Source organism: Triticum aestivum, chromosome 2D (assembly GCF_018294505.1).
Source record: "Triticum aestivum cultivar Chinese Spring chromosome 2D, IWGSC CS RefSeq v2.1, whole genome shotgun sequence".
Taxonomy (NCBI): domain Eukaryota; kingdom Viridiplantae; phylum Streptophyta; class Magnoliopsida; order Poales; family Poaceae; genus Triticum; species Triticum aestivum.
Window position 1 is genome coordinate 601,206,325 of NC_057799.1, and position 14,421 is coordinate 601,220,745.

Below are 14,421 nucleotides of genomic sequence, written 5' to 3' on the forward strand. Positions count from 1 at the left end.
TTTATAATTTCCTCATTAGAAAAATGCAATAAAGAATTAGATATGTTGACGGACATACCAGTAGAGATCTCAGCATCATGAAGCTTGGCCGCCCTCATAGCGCACCTCTGCTGCATGTCATCAACCTCCGGAAGCTCCTGAATGCGAGCACTCATCCGCCTCCCCGTCGAGGCCGGGTCTGGGATCCCGCCAAAAGCAACGACCTCCTCCCTAGTAAATCCTCGCGCTGAAACCCGCAAAGGGTCAACCAAGGATACCGGAGGAGGCGGCTGCGGGCTCCCATGCCCCTCGGACAAGTGCCCCATACCAAGACCCATGGCCCCGGGTACGCTGGGAGAGAGGATGGCGGGGGCCACCTGCCCGAGCCCTCCTCCCGCTCCACCCTTCGGCGAAGAACGGGTCGTCGTCGTCGCAGGAGACGCGGTCCTCCTGACCGCCGAAGAGGAAGGAGGAGCCAGGGCCACCTGCCCCAAAGCCCCCTCCCCCAGCGCCTCTGAAAGCGCGGGCGCCGCCGCCACGACCGGAGGAGACGCGGTCCTCCTGACCGCCGACGAGGAAGGAGGAGTCAGGGCCACCTGCCCCAAACCCCCCTCCCCCAACGCCTCAGAAGGCGCGGGCGCCGCTGCCACGACCAGAGGAGAAAGAGCCGAAGCCTCCTGCCTCGGGCCCCCCTCTCCCAGCACCCGCCGATCCCGCCATGACCGGCGACGCCGACGTCGGGATAGTGAAGAGAGAAGTCGAGGCCACCTGCCCCGAACCCCCTCCCCCACGCCCCACCTCGGCCGCAGTCGTCATCTCCGGATCCTCGACCACAGGTGAAGCTAGGGATATGGAAGCAACCACCGGCTCCCCGTCCCCAACGCCAACCAAAGTCCTCGCCGACGATGCCCTCACCAAGCATCCAGCCAAGGATCCGCCGGCACCCTCGAACTCCAACAAAGGGAGCGAATGCTCAAACACATCATCAGAATCTACCCGGTCACTCCATAGTCTGGGAGGGGCAGAGGCTGGCTCAAAGGACCCAAACCGCAACGAAGTCATAGGCACCGAAGGTGAGGGTGCCGGCTCAACCCCGGTCTCATCCCCGGACTGAGCATCAGGACGAGAACCGTTAGTCCCCTCACGTGTCGACTCATCAGTCGGTGCCCCCTCTGCTCCCGCACTGTCGTCCCCCTCGTGCATATCAACATCGTTCCCATTAATCGCCTCGGCAAACAGGTCAGCGTCCTCAAACTCGATCTCAAGTGGAAACACCTCTCTCCTATAAGTCCAGTTAACCACATCAGGCACGAACTCAATATCCAAAACGCTCACTAAGATGCGGGCCACTCCATGAGCACGGGTAAAAGCCATATCCACCTTCTCCGTCTTGCCAACCATAATACCCATACTGGCCACAACTCGAACATCCTGCAATGGCTTAGATGGAGCCCCCGAAAACATCAACCAGACCTGCGTAAGCGGCTTTCCCTTAGGCTCCACCTTCTGCCACTCATGAAACTCCAGAATGCACCTAGTGCCAGGAACTCTACACAAGCCAAAGCTCAACAGTCTCTGCAGATCATCCACAGATGGGAACTCAACCTTAAAAACATTGGCCTCGAGAGTAACCAGCTCCCATTGGAAGTCCCCCGGTGCCAGTTCCTGAAGCCTCTGCACAATCTGAGCCTCCGAAACCTCACCCTGAGTAGCTTTGACAACCCCGGTGGTCAAGCTCAAAGTCTCCTCCGGAATCTCTCTCGCGGCCGGGGACTCAAAGAACATTAGCTCAGCACAATAAACTCCATACATTGTCAAAGTCGAAGCCTGGTCACGCAACAACGGGCAATCCCCCGAGGCATGTGCTGGCTTGCCACACGACTCACACAGCTCTGCCATGCATTCAGCAATGAAGTGGCCCTTCTCACCACAATGGTAGCAAAGCATATTTCCTTCTAACGCGCCCACTTGGACGCCCTCTCAGCATCAGACCTGTCGGTAGCCTCAGCCACAGTCCTAGTCGCAGGAACCTCAACATTGGCTAAAGCCGTCACCACCTCCATCGCCTGGGTAGGGAGCTCCGTGGAAGCGTAATCGGTCTCCACTGCTGACGCCACATGGTCAACAACTGCCGGAGGCGGCGGCGGTCTGCGATACCTCCCGCGGCCACCGCTCCGACCACCACGATGTCCACGGTAGCCACCTCTCTGGCGGTGGTCCGGACCGGAGGCACCCTCGACAATACCTCCTGGAGGGCCGAGAAACGGTCTCTCAGTAGACCCGTCACTCTGCCAGGCATAACCACGACCTCCTCCCGTGGAAGAGGAACCACGATGTTGTCCATCACCATACACATCTAACGCATCGTCCCCCCACTGGCCTCGGGGCGGAACATGGGACTCTTTAGAGCTTGAATTCATCCTCGTCTGAGACGGTCCCGACCGGTTTTGAGCCGGCCTCGCGATGAAGTGAGGCGGAGGCGCGGCATGAGGCTGACCGCCCGCATGCGACGGCACGACCCCAGGGGCAGCACCACCCCTGCCAGCACCAGCTACACCGGCCACGCCCGGCGCTGGAGGCCTAGGCCCACCTCGACCCGCTGCCGGCTGAGGGACGGGCGCCGGAGGCCTCAGCCCGCCCTTTCCAGCCGCCGTTTGCAAAGGCACCCCCAACGCTGGAGGCCTAGTCCCACCTCGACCCGCTGCCGGCTGAGCGACGGGCGCCGGCGGCCTCCCGCCCAAGTTAGTATTACCACGGCCCGGGTTACCCAGAGGAGCACCCCCGCCCGCCGTCTGCCTCTGGCCAAGCGGCACCAGGGCTCCACGCCCGGCACCCGCCGCCTGCGGCGGAACCTCCCCGCCCCGCCCTGCTGGATCGGACGAAGCCAGCTTCTTGGTTGGCGGCGGCGCAGCCCCGCGGCCGGCCATGTCCAGGAGAGGCCGGATCCTCCTTGCCCGACGAGCACCACACACCGGGAATCCTCTAGTCCCGCGCCTGTGAACCCTAGGAGCATCAGAAGACGGCGCATGACAGGAAGAAGATCGATCTCCCACGTACGTGCATGTGATAGCGATACGAGCAGGACTATGCTCCGGTACAGCATGGGCCTCATACCCATCTGACCCAGGCCCATATCCTCGTGGACCCGACTCCCTCCGAGCCGGCCCAACAGAGCCCAGCAGGCTATTCAAACGCAGCAATCTCATCTCCGAGATCCCCATCGCCGGCGCAGCCAAGACAGACCCGTTTAAAACCATGTTCGTGTTGAAAATATTTGCATTTTTTCAATAATTGTATATTTGAGTACATTTGGTAAGAACTTATACCCCTATATATAAAGGAAATTAAATGCAAATATTTTCTTAAGGTAATAATGCCACAAATTAGATCATCGGTAGGTAAAGATAGTTGAGTCTGCAATTAGGAACTCCGAGTAGCTGTAAACTTGCATTAAAAAAGGAGTAAACACAAGTGACACAATAAAATGTACTTAATACATGAACTTGTGAACATTGTGTACATGAGAAGTTAATAGAAATAGTGGTCAATTACATCATATAATTTGGTTCTATACTCTTTTGTGTATATATCCTGAATGCTACCCCTTTGTGATCAACTCTTTGTCCTTCGAATCGAATGGCACAGCTACTGCCCCTTGTGGAAAAAGAAAGGACTCTGTAATACCCATAAATGTAAAAGGAAAACATCATGTGATGCATCTCAACCTGCGCAAAACAATGTAAAAACCATACATGCTATCTACATACCCTCATTGTCTAGCAAAGCATAAGTAGCTGAGGGACCCTATACAAAAGAATTGACAATTAGCAAGAAAGAAGCATGCCATCATCTGTCTAAACAACCATAAAACAATAAGTGGCAAAAGCCCCATCAGAATTAGCATTTGCCATCCAGTTTATGAGCTAAAGTTGTGCATTCACCAATCGATAAAACATATTAAGATGCGGTAATGAAAATAAAATTGTATCGCTTCACATACAGTAAGTGAAAAAGAAATGAGTAAGGGGACCAAATTTAGTTGCCTGATCAGATGTAGCAGAGATAGAACCTAGTTTTTTTTTACCTTGCCTACTTCTGGCCAATACCCCCACAGATGCCCCTCTTCCCGTGCAGGAAATGCCCCTGACCCTCCTCCGAGCATTAAGGCCTAGAATGACAACAACATCCCACAGAAGGACCCGCAAAAGGCAACGAAAGTGAGCCAAGTAGCTTGGCCAGATACCCGCACTAACCCAACCAAATAAATGTAGCCAACGGATCAAGGCAGAACGCATGACAGTGAGTATCACTACACCATGACCAAAGTTTAGGGGCAATTAACTGCCGGGAATGATCCAGTATTGGAGGCAATTAACTGCCGGGAATGCTCTATTTGCCGGGCAAGACTATGTCAGTCAAGTTAACTGCCGGGAACGGTAGTTATAGACAGGCAGAATAACTGCCGGCCTCTTCGAGGTCAGCCCAATTGCCACGAACTCTAGTTGAGGGCAAATGGACTGCTGGTAACCAAGTTGGCGGGGACGGCCCAAGAAAACGCGCGCAGTCGCGGGAGAGCGAAAAATTAGAAGGCACTGGAAGCCCACGCGGCCTTATCTTTTCCCTTATCCACATATCTCCTCCGCCACTCTCCCTCCCTCCTCGTAAGCCGCCGCACTGCATCTCGCCTTCGATGCCGGCAACCCTAGCGCCGCCGCCGACTCGCCCGCGTCAAGCGTCCTTGCCGCCCGCCCAGCCTATCGCCGCCGGCGGCTCACCCGCATCCTTGCCACCCCGCTTCCATCCGCTTCATCACCCTGCCGTCGCCCTCCCCATGCACGCCTCTACCCAGCGCCGCCGCCCCCAAATCTTGTACTCGTAGAGCCGGACGCCACCAAATCTCGTACTCGCGCTGCCCCACCCACACCTCCGAGACACGCCGCCGCCAATCCCCATCCACACTGCACCGGCATCCCTCACCCTGAGCCGCCGCCTCCCATCCCCATCTCCTTCCACGCCGCACCAGCATCCCCAGTCCAGCGCCGCCACCCCATTCCCCAATCCCTATCCCCGCCCCTGCTTCGCCTCACAGTGCAGCCCGGTGTGACAGCTCCTCTGTTCGTTCGTGCTACCATCTGGTGCAACTGCCACTGCTGTTCGTCTGTTGCTGCTGCTCCTCTGTTCTGCCCTCTGCCACGGCTTCAACTTGTGTTCGTCAACTGAAGCAGCAGCAGCAGCAACAGCTAGCCTCAGTCGCACATAGAGGCTGCAACTGAGCTCTTTTCTCTGTTTGTGGTCGGTCTTTACAGGTATGCATTTAAAGCCATGTTTTGTAAGATCATTCTCTATTGCGCTCTATCAAATTATCTAGCAAATTGTCACATTAGCCTTCAGATCTAGCAGCCTGGCATTGATATGCTCCAAATAACAGGTTTCTGACTAACTAGTAAGAGAAGATCTAAACCTTCTGATCTGTTTATGCAACAACAATATGCAAAGAGAATTTGCAGCAGATCATGCTTGCACATATAGAAAAGAATAAGCAAATGTTGGCAACAGAAATATACAACTCACAAAACCTCTATTGTGATCTCATAAATACTTAGTTATGTAAATTTGACAACAAGGAGTATAGTGCAGATGAAGTAATATACGACCTACATATGCCAGTATGCATGTCAGGATTAAAGGAATAAAACTGAAAATTAAACTTGTTACCAACATGTATGCCATATTCTGGTTAACCAAGTACTAGGCCTTCCTGAAGGTAGTGTTAAGTAGGATGAGCTGCATGATGAACACACAGATAGAATAGGCTAACAAAAAATAGATATTGGATAGATAATTGCAGGATAATTGTTGATTATTCTTCACCCATGCTAATTATGTTTGGATGGTTTGCAGGTTAACCAGCCTAAACTGATCTTGAAAGACAAGTTTTGAGATCAAAGTTGGCAAGGGAAGAAGTATCAAGCTGCAACCATCAATAACCGAAGAAGTGCCCTTGCAGCCTTTTGTGAGTCTTATCATAACTGAGAATTTGATTTTTATATATCACTGTGTGGTTTCTTTTGACTATATTTTGAATATCTCGTGATTTGTTTCTATCGTTACATGGTAATTGTTTGACTATATTTCGAATACTTGGAAGGTTGCTTTGGTTTGTAATTATGATTTCAATGCCTTGGTTCTGTAAAAAAAATACTGATTTGTGTTGGCTTGCGATATTTAGGCAAGGGTCGAAATTTAGTACAAGCAAACCGTAATGGACAAGAGTTTCAAAATGATGAGGTTGAAGATGAGGACATATTTGAGGTACTTGATGAGATACCAGAAATGCTCCAAGATATAGGGCATGAATTCGGTTAAGTTGGGGACGATGGTGGGAATGATGGTGACCTAAGGGAAGATGGAAGTGATCTAAATATAGAGGCTTTTCACCAATTATTAGATGATGCAGATGCCAAACTTTATCCCGGGTGCACAAGCTTCTCAAAGCTACACTTTGTAGTTAGATTAATCCACACCAAATTTCTTGGGGTTGGAGTGATAAGAGTTTTAACATATTGCTAGAGCTGCTTAATAAGGCCTTTCCAGGGGACTCGCCGACCATGGTTCTCAATGTTCTGAAGTTGTAGCTAACATGGTGATGAAAAATGATGCTATTTTGCAATGCCCTTATGGGAATGTGAGGACCATGGCCAATGCTCTCGGGCGATCTATTGCATGACCTTGTAGATATTTTAAACTTCTTTCTAATCATGTCTATTTCAGCAATTGTAGGTTTCTCAAATTGCTTCCTGTTGATAATCCTATGTTTGCAGATTGGGGTGTTCGTAAAGTTATGCAGAAGCAACCATGGCAGCCCATAGCAGTTCCCACAGCTAGAAGGTATTGTATCTTCTTCGAATTTTGGAATATTATACTAAAGAAAAGATATGTTTCTCCTTTCACATACTGATGACTTATTATTTTTCTGAATGAAGCATGTGCTTGAAAGTAGCAACCTACAAGTTTCTTATTTCCTCCTTAGCAACTAGTACTTTTTTTGGTTTTCCCAGTAGATAAAAAATGTGCCTACTTTCAAACATATGCTTAAGTCCTTCTATTCTGAATCACAACCAGCAACTCTGTTTCTTGTTTCTTAAATAATTCTGCAGCTACTATTTAAACTTTCCACAGACATTTATGTGCCTGCAAACTCTTTTCCTGAAACCAAGTGCAAACTTAATCAGTGGGTTGTTCACTTGGTATACATTCTCATAACTATTGATGACTATCCCAAATTATTAGGGCCCCAATTTTGCACGTAATAGTAATCCTGACTCCTGACTAGTATTACTAGTGACTATCCTAATGGCTACTCAATAAACTTGACCAGTTACTAGCTTGGGGATCACCCTCAAGGCCTCAACCAACCATCTGGTTATTTACCCTAAAACCCATCTGTTTATTTAGTCGCCGTTTTTTCTGTAATATAGTTTCCTTTTCTGCAATTTCTTCTAGCACTAGAATGTATTACTTTTGAGTTACAGTGAAAATCACTTTTTGATAGAATGTAGTTATTCAAACAATCGCACTGCCAACGTGATATATATTATAAAGTTTGCTTTCTAATTTTGAATGACATCGAGGGCCTAAGTTCTGATTTTGCACATGGCCCCTGTTTTTGAATGTTTTGTTTACTTCACAGCAATCAAGAGAAATTATACTACACCAAAAGATGACAATTGGTATATATTTATAGTGATAGGTTACATTGATTTTCCTGATGATTCATACATAGTGCACAATCTGTTCATATGAGTACATCCACACATTCTTTCTATGCCTTGTGCAATGCAAAGTACAGGGTAACACACATGTGTCTTTTCGTTTGGATGAGTTGATTTTCTTTTTTAACCCATGCAACTTCTATGTTTGGAAGATGTGTTCTTCCGAGCTGATCTATTTGGCCATTACCTTTTTCTTTACAGGTCACCAGCATAATGCCTTTGCATTCACAAGTTTCAAGAGGTGTGTTTGGTGAGGCTAAAAGGATCTTCTGCTGGGATATGTTTCTACCTAAAACCTATTTTGCACTTTTGTCTATGATGTAATACTTTGACTTATGAACCTACAACTGTATGCATTTAGACCTGATGGATGGTTGTGCTTTTGGCTGTCCTGGACTTGTGAACCTATATATGTATGGATTATGTATGGATGGAGACTTGTGAATCTATGGATGATGGATTGCTCATAAGTATATGCATGCATGTGTGTTTTATATATACATGGCACAAAATGGACTTTAGATAATAGCTGTTGAAATACATGTATGGGAGACTTGTGTGGCTGCAGCGAACTCAAATCCAGGCAGAAGAGCTGCCGGGAAATCTTCTAACTGCCCTGAATTGTCAGCCTGCCGGGGAAGAGCAGTATGCCGGTAATAATTCTAATTGCCGGCAATGGTATGAATATGAAGGGCAGAACATCTGCCGGGGTTCACACTAACTGCCGGGAATTACTTTCCCCGACGGGACTTTCAAGGGCGGTTTGTAATTGCCGGCAAAAAACTTTCCCGGCAGTTTGACTGCCTCCAATGGCTACTTTTCCCGGCAGATGTTCTGACCCCTATTCTTTGGTCATGGTGTAGTGTATATTTTATTGATAAGCCAGATTGAACACAGTTGAGAAACAATCTTAAAAGATCACATCGAGAAAATAAACGGAGGTGGTTCAATATTGCCTTCTATCTAAACTCTCTAAACAGAGGAACACCCTAGCTTTATGTGAAAACTTAAAAGAAGGCACATAATTTAAGGTTTTGACACTACATAAACTATAGTAATCATCTGCTGCTTAGGACACACATCAATATATGATGCATATCTATTTCACGAAAGCCTAAAGGTACATCCACGATTAAGAATATCTGAAACTTTGATGTGCATACCAAGAATAAACGATGGCCGATACTCCTATAATGAAAAATATTGTACAAATAATTAAAAGATTCAGACTTGCAGGTAATATTAAGAAACAACATATCCTAGCCAAGGTGTGCTGGCGATAAACAGGTGAATCCAAGGAGTAGGAACTCACCCATTATAAACCAAAAACAAACAATGTTGTTATTATTGCCTTTACTCTATATTACTGGGAGTGGCATACATGTTCAGTCCCTACAGATGTTACTTCCAACAGATGGCTTCGATTCTGATTCAAAACCATTTTACATGGCGCTTGCATGGCTTCTACTACAGGGATGATTTGAACAAGGAAGTGAAACTCATCTTAGACAACCATCAAGACAAAAATTGGGTAGCTGAAACAAAAATTGTTGAAATAAGAAAACAGTGATCCAATGCCTATCGATGATGTACCACTTGCACAGAGTGCCAAAAACAACTGACTATTGTAGGTGATGAAAGCACGTGTTCTGCATCAGGTAGAACAAGAAGGTGCGAAGCTTACATAGAGAAACTAGAGGTACATTCCAACCAATGATAGAGAGGAATACGAAGAACTAACCACCCATGTTGTGAGCACGTAGCCTTTCCAACAGAAATGTGCACCGTTTTACGATTCCTTGCTGTGTCAACAGAACTAAGGAATGGGAAAAACCTATCTCCTACGGGGAAATAGAAAACTAAGAACATGCTAAGAGGAAAAGACCTAGGGGCCAACATACATTTGAAAGGGACCACATAAGGGAGAAAAAGGAAAGGACGTACGTTTCCTCTTCCGAAAAACAAGTGGGTCAGCAGCGAGTGACACATCAGGTAAAACAGCCGCGACAAAGCCAGGACGCCACGGTGGTACAGCACAGCGCGGAGGCATGCCGCAAGAACGCAAACTACAGGGCCGAACAAATAAATGGCATGGTGCTGCAACAAACAAATGAACATGCACATACAAAAACCTAACGAAGGCTTTGGATCCAGGTCAAGAGTGGGTAAAAACAGGAAGCATGACATTCCTTTGTATGAATCGTGAATTTCCTTTTCCTGGAATATGCACATGTTAAAATGCAGAATGGTACCGTAATTTCCATTGAAGTGTAACGCAGAAAATTCAGGGTTTTTTTTTGTTGGTAAAAGTTCACATTAAAAAACATAATTCTCAGAACTCTAGCTCATATACCCCTATCATCACAACAAGAATTTCAGTAGAGAGATGATCACTAAGGTAAAGTTCTTTTTCCACTATTTCTCATACACATAAAGCTACAAAAAATTCATTTTAGGGAACTTGGCACCACGGACATATAGTTCAACAATGATAGATTTACAGATCAGGAACATAGGTGACAACATCGAGACCCACCAAACAACATCTCATACTCTCTATTTTATGCCTGATGTGATCAATAAGATAAGAATATCCAAGCGCGACCAAGAAAGAAGTAATGTATCTACTCAACACGGCAGCCTTTGTTTTGATGTGGTCAATAAGATAAGAATATCCAATGTGACGAAATAAGAAATAGTGCGTCTACTCAACAAGGTTAATGGATGATTAGGAGATCATGTTCGGGAAGGCAGCAATCTTGATCTCCATTGGTGCCTGGAACCATCGACATTGCTCCCTTTTGCTTGAAGTCACTGCCTTCTCATGTGTGTGATGTTCTGCAGGTACATAAAACCACCAGAACAGAGCAATGATATATTGAGATGCATGTCCCTGTAATGGAAATTAAGGTTTTCATTACTGTCTGAAAAAACGCAAAGCCTACAGAAAATCTTGTAAAAGAAATTGAAGCTCTATTACATAGACAACAAAGCATAGGTACGACATATCTAAGCCCAAGCATGGGTAAAGGTAGAACTTGAAATCGGAAAGTTAGATATGTTCACCTCCCAGCAAGACAACTGCATACCTGATAGGCTGTATAGGCCCTTTTATTGCAGTATCAGTCCGCTCCAACCCAAGATATTGTTCCCAAGCTCCATAGACATCTCTCTTCTGTAGAAACCCAAAGAGAAAATAAGACAGACAACATCGAATAAACAATGTACATGCAGAACTTAGAAGCCTGCATGACAAAGTAAAAAATTAACCTAGAAACAAGCAGATACAACGTCTGAATGTTGTAGGTAGGCTGACCGATTCATAGATACAAATACAAAATTCCACTGATCACATAAGCACGAATAGGTATATTAGTTCAGTAACTGCATTATACCATCGTAGTATAATGCAGTGCAACTCAAGGTATAAGACAATAAAACAAGGATAGAAAACAAAATATGTATGAAACATTCTAGATACCTTCCCCTCGACAAGAAGAGAACCTTGCCCGAAAGAAAAAGACAAGAACAGATGAGAATCAATATGGTCTGAATTCTTATATTTAGCTAGCATAGCTCGAGCAATATTCCAGAACCCCTTCTTTAAGGTATGCAGTGCTTGCATCACAAATCAACAGTTTATGATAGCAATGCTCTTATTTATTATTTGAGAAAATTACTAATCAAATTTGAGAGCGCAGTATGAGATGTATACTACCCTCGGTCACTACAGCACAACCAATTGACTACAAAATCGTCGCTGGTTCTAACATTTGCATCTAATTTACAAATCATGATTCACCAATCAACAGTTTATGATAGCAATGCTTCTATTTATTTGAGAAAATCACTAATCAAATTTGAGAGTGCAGTATGAGATGTATACTACCCTCGGTCACTACAGCACAACATAACCAATTGACTACAAAATTGGCGCTGGTTCTAACATCTGCATCTAATTTACAAATCATGATACTTAGATCAATCATGACCACCACAATTTTTTTACAGATATGAACAAGAATACAAACAAGGAAAATCAGTATGGATGGCCTTTTACCTTGCTATATGTTCATACTTAACAGGGGACAATCCTAACCTGGGTTTCAGAGTCAAGAAATGGCTGAAGATCAAGCATTCCCTTCCTCCTTGTTCGATTCATCACTTCGTACTTCGAAAAAAGAAACAGAGCATCATAGTTCAATAATAACAAAAGCATCACATTATTTCAGGAGATCTTATGTCACGGAAATTTAGACGGGGTAAACTAAAAAAGCTAGAGATGTGCAGGCATGAAAGAGGAAGAAATCGAGTGGGGGAGAAGGCATCGTCTAATGACAAAGGGAAGCAACATGACATACCACAAATCCATGGTCCACAGAGGTAGAGGCGGAGGAGGGCGAGCAGCCGTGCTGTTGGACGATATCATCCATGACAATCAGGGCCGGCCTGCTCTTTCTCCCGTCGCCGACTCCTCCCTCTCCATCCACCTCACCGCGGCGGGACCACTGGCCCTGCTGCTGCTTGTCCCCGACGCTGGCCTCTCCCCGGCCTGCTCCTCCCCCATGTCGCTGGCCTTCCCTGCTCCTCCACTAACCATTAAGATCCTGCCTAGCCTGCTCACCCAGGTCCACCGGCCACCGCGCGTGACTAAAAGGGTCGGGGTGGAAGCTGAGGCAGCGACTTTGCGCCGCCCCTCCGGCCACCATGGCCACAGGACACCGCGCCGCCCTCGTCCGGCCTCCCCTGCTACTTTAGTGATTCGGGCCCGGCCTCCCCAGCCCCTCCGCCGCCGCACACTCTCCTTCCGAGCGCACTCCACACATACGCAAGCTCCGTTCCACCGCCACGGAATCTCCTCCTCCATCGCGAGCTCCCGCCACCGCGGCGCCTCCTCCTCCACGGCCTCCCTTGGCCACGTGCTCTCCTCCTCTGCGAGCCCCGCTCGTCCTATGCATCCCCTCCGCCGTAGCCTCTCCACCGTGAGTGAGGGGACCTGGACGGTGGCAGCCAGCGGGTGGAGGAGACGCACTGCTTCCCACTGTCCACCCCTGCTCTCCATGGAGACGACCTGAGCCCGATCTGGACCAGGCACCGTCGACGGAGGAGGCAGGTGGAGGGGCTACGCTGAGGGAGAGGAAGAGGAAGAGAAGGCTGCGGCGGCTAGGAGGCCGTCCGCACTGGGCGAGAGGGAGTAGGCGGCTGGGTGGAGAGCGAGAGGAGGCGGCTGAGGTGCTGCGGGAGAAGGCGGCTAGGGATCTGCGGGCTCGGGAGGAGGAAGCGAGCGAGGGGAAAGGGAGAGGAGAGGATGCTGGACTCGGCGCTCGGGACCTTATCCCTTCCCTCGCGCGCACTGTTTATAGATGAATAAAAGGAGACGTGGCCATGGCCGCTAGTTGGGCGCAGTCCCTCATCCTTTATGTATTCAATAACTCATGTATCATTTGTTTTTTGTCACATCATTATCATGTTCCTTTTCTACATGGCATGTTTTTTCAGTGATAACGTAAGCGATGTGGGAGATGTTCTAATGGAAAATAGAGTGATTAGGACCCCGTGGACTGGAATACTGGATGACCAGCAGATTTGGTAGCGGGGCACGATGTCAAATCGGCTAAGCATAGCCCAAGAGGCTGTCTCCTGTTGGTTCCACCCAGAGACCATGGACTTATGCATCTCCACTGTAGTGGTTGCTCGACACAATTGCACTTTAGTAGCTTTTTTTCCGGAAAAACTTCCAATCTATTCATCTTCAATTATGGCAGTATAACGAACACCAGAAATAAAAATTACATCCAGATCCGTAGACCACCTAGCGACGACTACAAGCACTGAAGCGAGTCGAAGACGCGCCGCCGTAATCACCCCTCCATCGCCGGAGTCGGGCACAACTTGTTGTAGTAGACAGTCGGGAAGTCGTCGTGCTAAGGCCCCATAGGACCAGCGCACCAGAACAGCAACCGCCGCCGATGAAGAATAACGTAGGTTGGAAGGATCAACCCGGAGACACACGAACGTAGACGAACAACGACGAGATCCGAGCAAATCCACCAAAGATAGATCCGCCGGAGACACACCTCCACACGCCCACCAACGATGCTAGATGCACAGCTGGAACGGGGGCTAGGCGGGGAGACCTTTATTCTATCTGCAGGGAGCCGCCGCCGTCTCGCCTTCCTGAGCAGGACATAAACCCTAACAAGACAGAAAAAAGCGACTGAAAACGGAGCCCTCCCACCGGCCCATGGCAGGATCCACCGCGCCCTCATGACCCTAGGGCCACCGGAGACGAGGCGGACCTGCGGCGGCACCGGCGAGAGGCAGAAACCCTAGCTTTCTTTCTTGGAGGAGGAGATATACTCTAGAATCTAGGCACTTTAGTAGCTTAGGTGACTCTCGACGTCAGAAGGTGGCATAGATGGTGGGATGCCCTTCCACGATGGCTACAACTCTCCTAGTTCTTAGGTTAAGAGTGTACGATGGACAACCGGGTGAAATTTTTCTCTTCATATTCTCGATGTCACGATTCCTTTTGATCGATCCTACAATACTCCTTCCCGCTCTTTTCAATCTATTCTTGTGGTGATGGGTGCTAAGTACAAGGCTTGGGCAGCTTGGCACGGCTCGCTTCCAGTCTGTGTGTGTGCGCTACGTGATGCAGTCGTTGTGT

The 14,421-nt window shown here is 48.0% G+C and overlaps 1 protein-coding gene and 1 long non-coding RNA gene across 3 annotated transcripts; one reads left to right on the plus strand and one right to left on the minus strand.

The window, feature by feature from the left end:
• The first annotated feature begins 4,724 nt into the window (after positions 1-4,724).
• LOC123050298 (uncharacterized) lies at positions 4,725-8,247 on the plus strand. Its single transcript, XR_006423747.1, has 5 exons — positions 4,725-5,285; positions 5,881-5,992; positions 6,209-6,291; positions 6,801-6,867; positions 7,953-8,247. It is a non-coding gene; the product is annotated as an uncharacterized lncRNA (long non-coding RNA).
• A 1,982-nt stretch (positions 8,248-10,229) lies between these two features.
• Positions 10,230-12,362, minus strand: LOC123050299 (uncharacterized). Of its 2 annotated transcripts, none has more exons than XM_044473115.1 (4): positions 12,113-12,362; positions 11,851-11,922; positions 10,841-10,926; positions 10,230-10,589 (listed from the first exon to the last, which is right to left on the minus strand). In XM_044473115.1, the coding sequence occupies exons 1-4, from the start codon at positions 12,182-12,184 to the stop codon at positions 10,574-10,576; spliced, it is 246 nt and encodes an 81-aa protein (XP_044329050.1). In that variant the 5' UTR covers positions 12,185-12,362; the 3' UTR covers positions 10,230-10,573. The 2 variants fall into 2 exon arrangements, with proteins under 2 accessions (XP_044329050.1, XP_044329049.1); XM_044473114.1 differs by having other exon boundaries at positions 10,230-10,644.
• Positions 12,363-14,421: the final 2,059 nt, after the last annotated feature.

Bases quoted from the DNA above. Each gene is read 5' to 3' on its own strand.
- LOC123050299 (XM_044473114.1), bottom strand. From the start codon at position 12,184: ATGGATGATATCGTCCAACAGCACGGCTGCTCGCCCTCCTCCGCCTCT. The intron at 11,923-12,112 runs GTATGTCATGTT...CTTTTTTCGAAG, and splicing joins CTGTGGACCATGGATTTGTG to TACGAAGTGATGAATCGAAC. The intron at 10,927-11,850 runs GTTAGGATTGTC...GGGTTTCTACAG, and splicing joins TTCTTGACTCTGAAACCCAG to AAGAGAGATGTCTATGGAGC.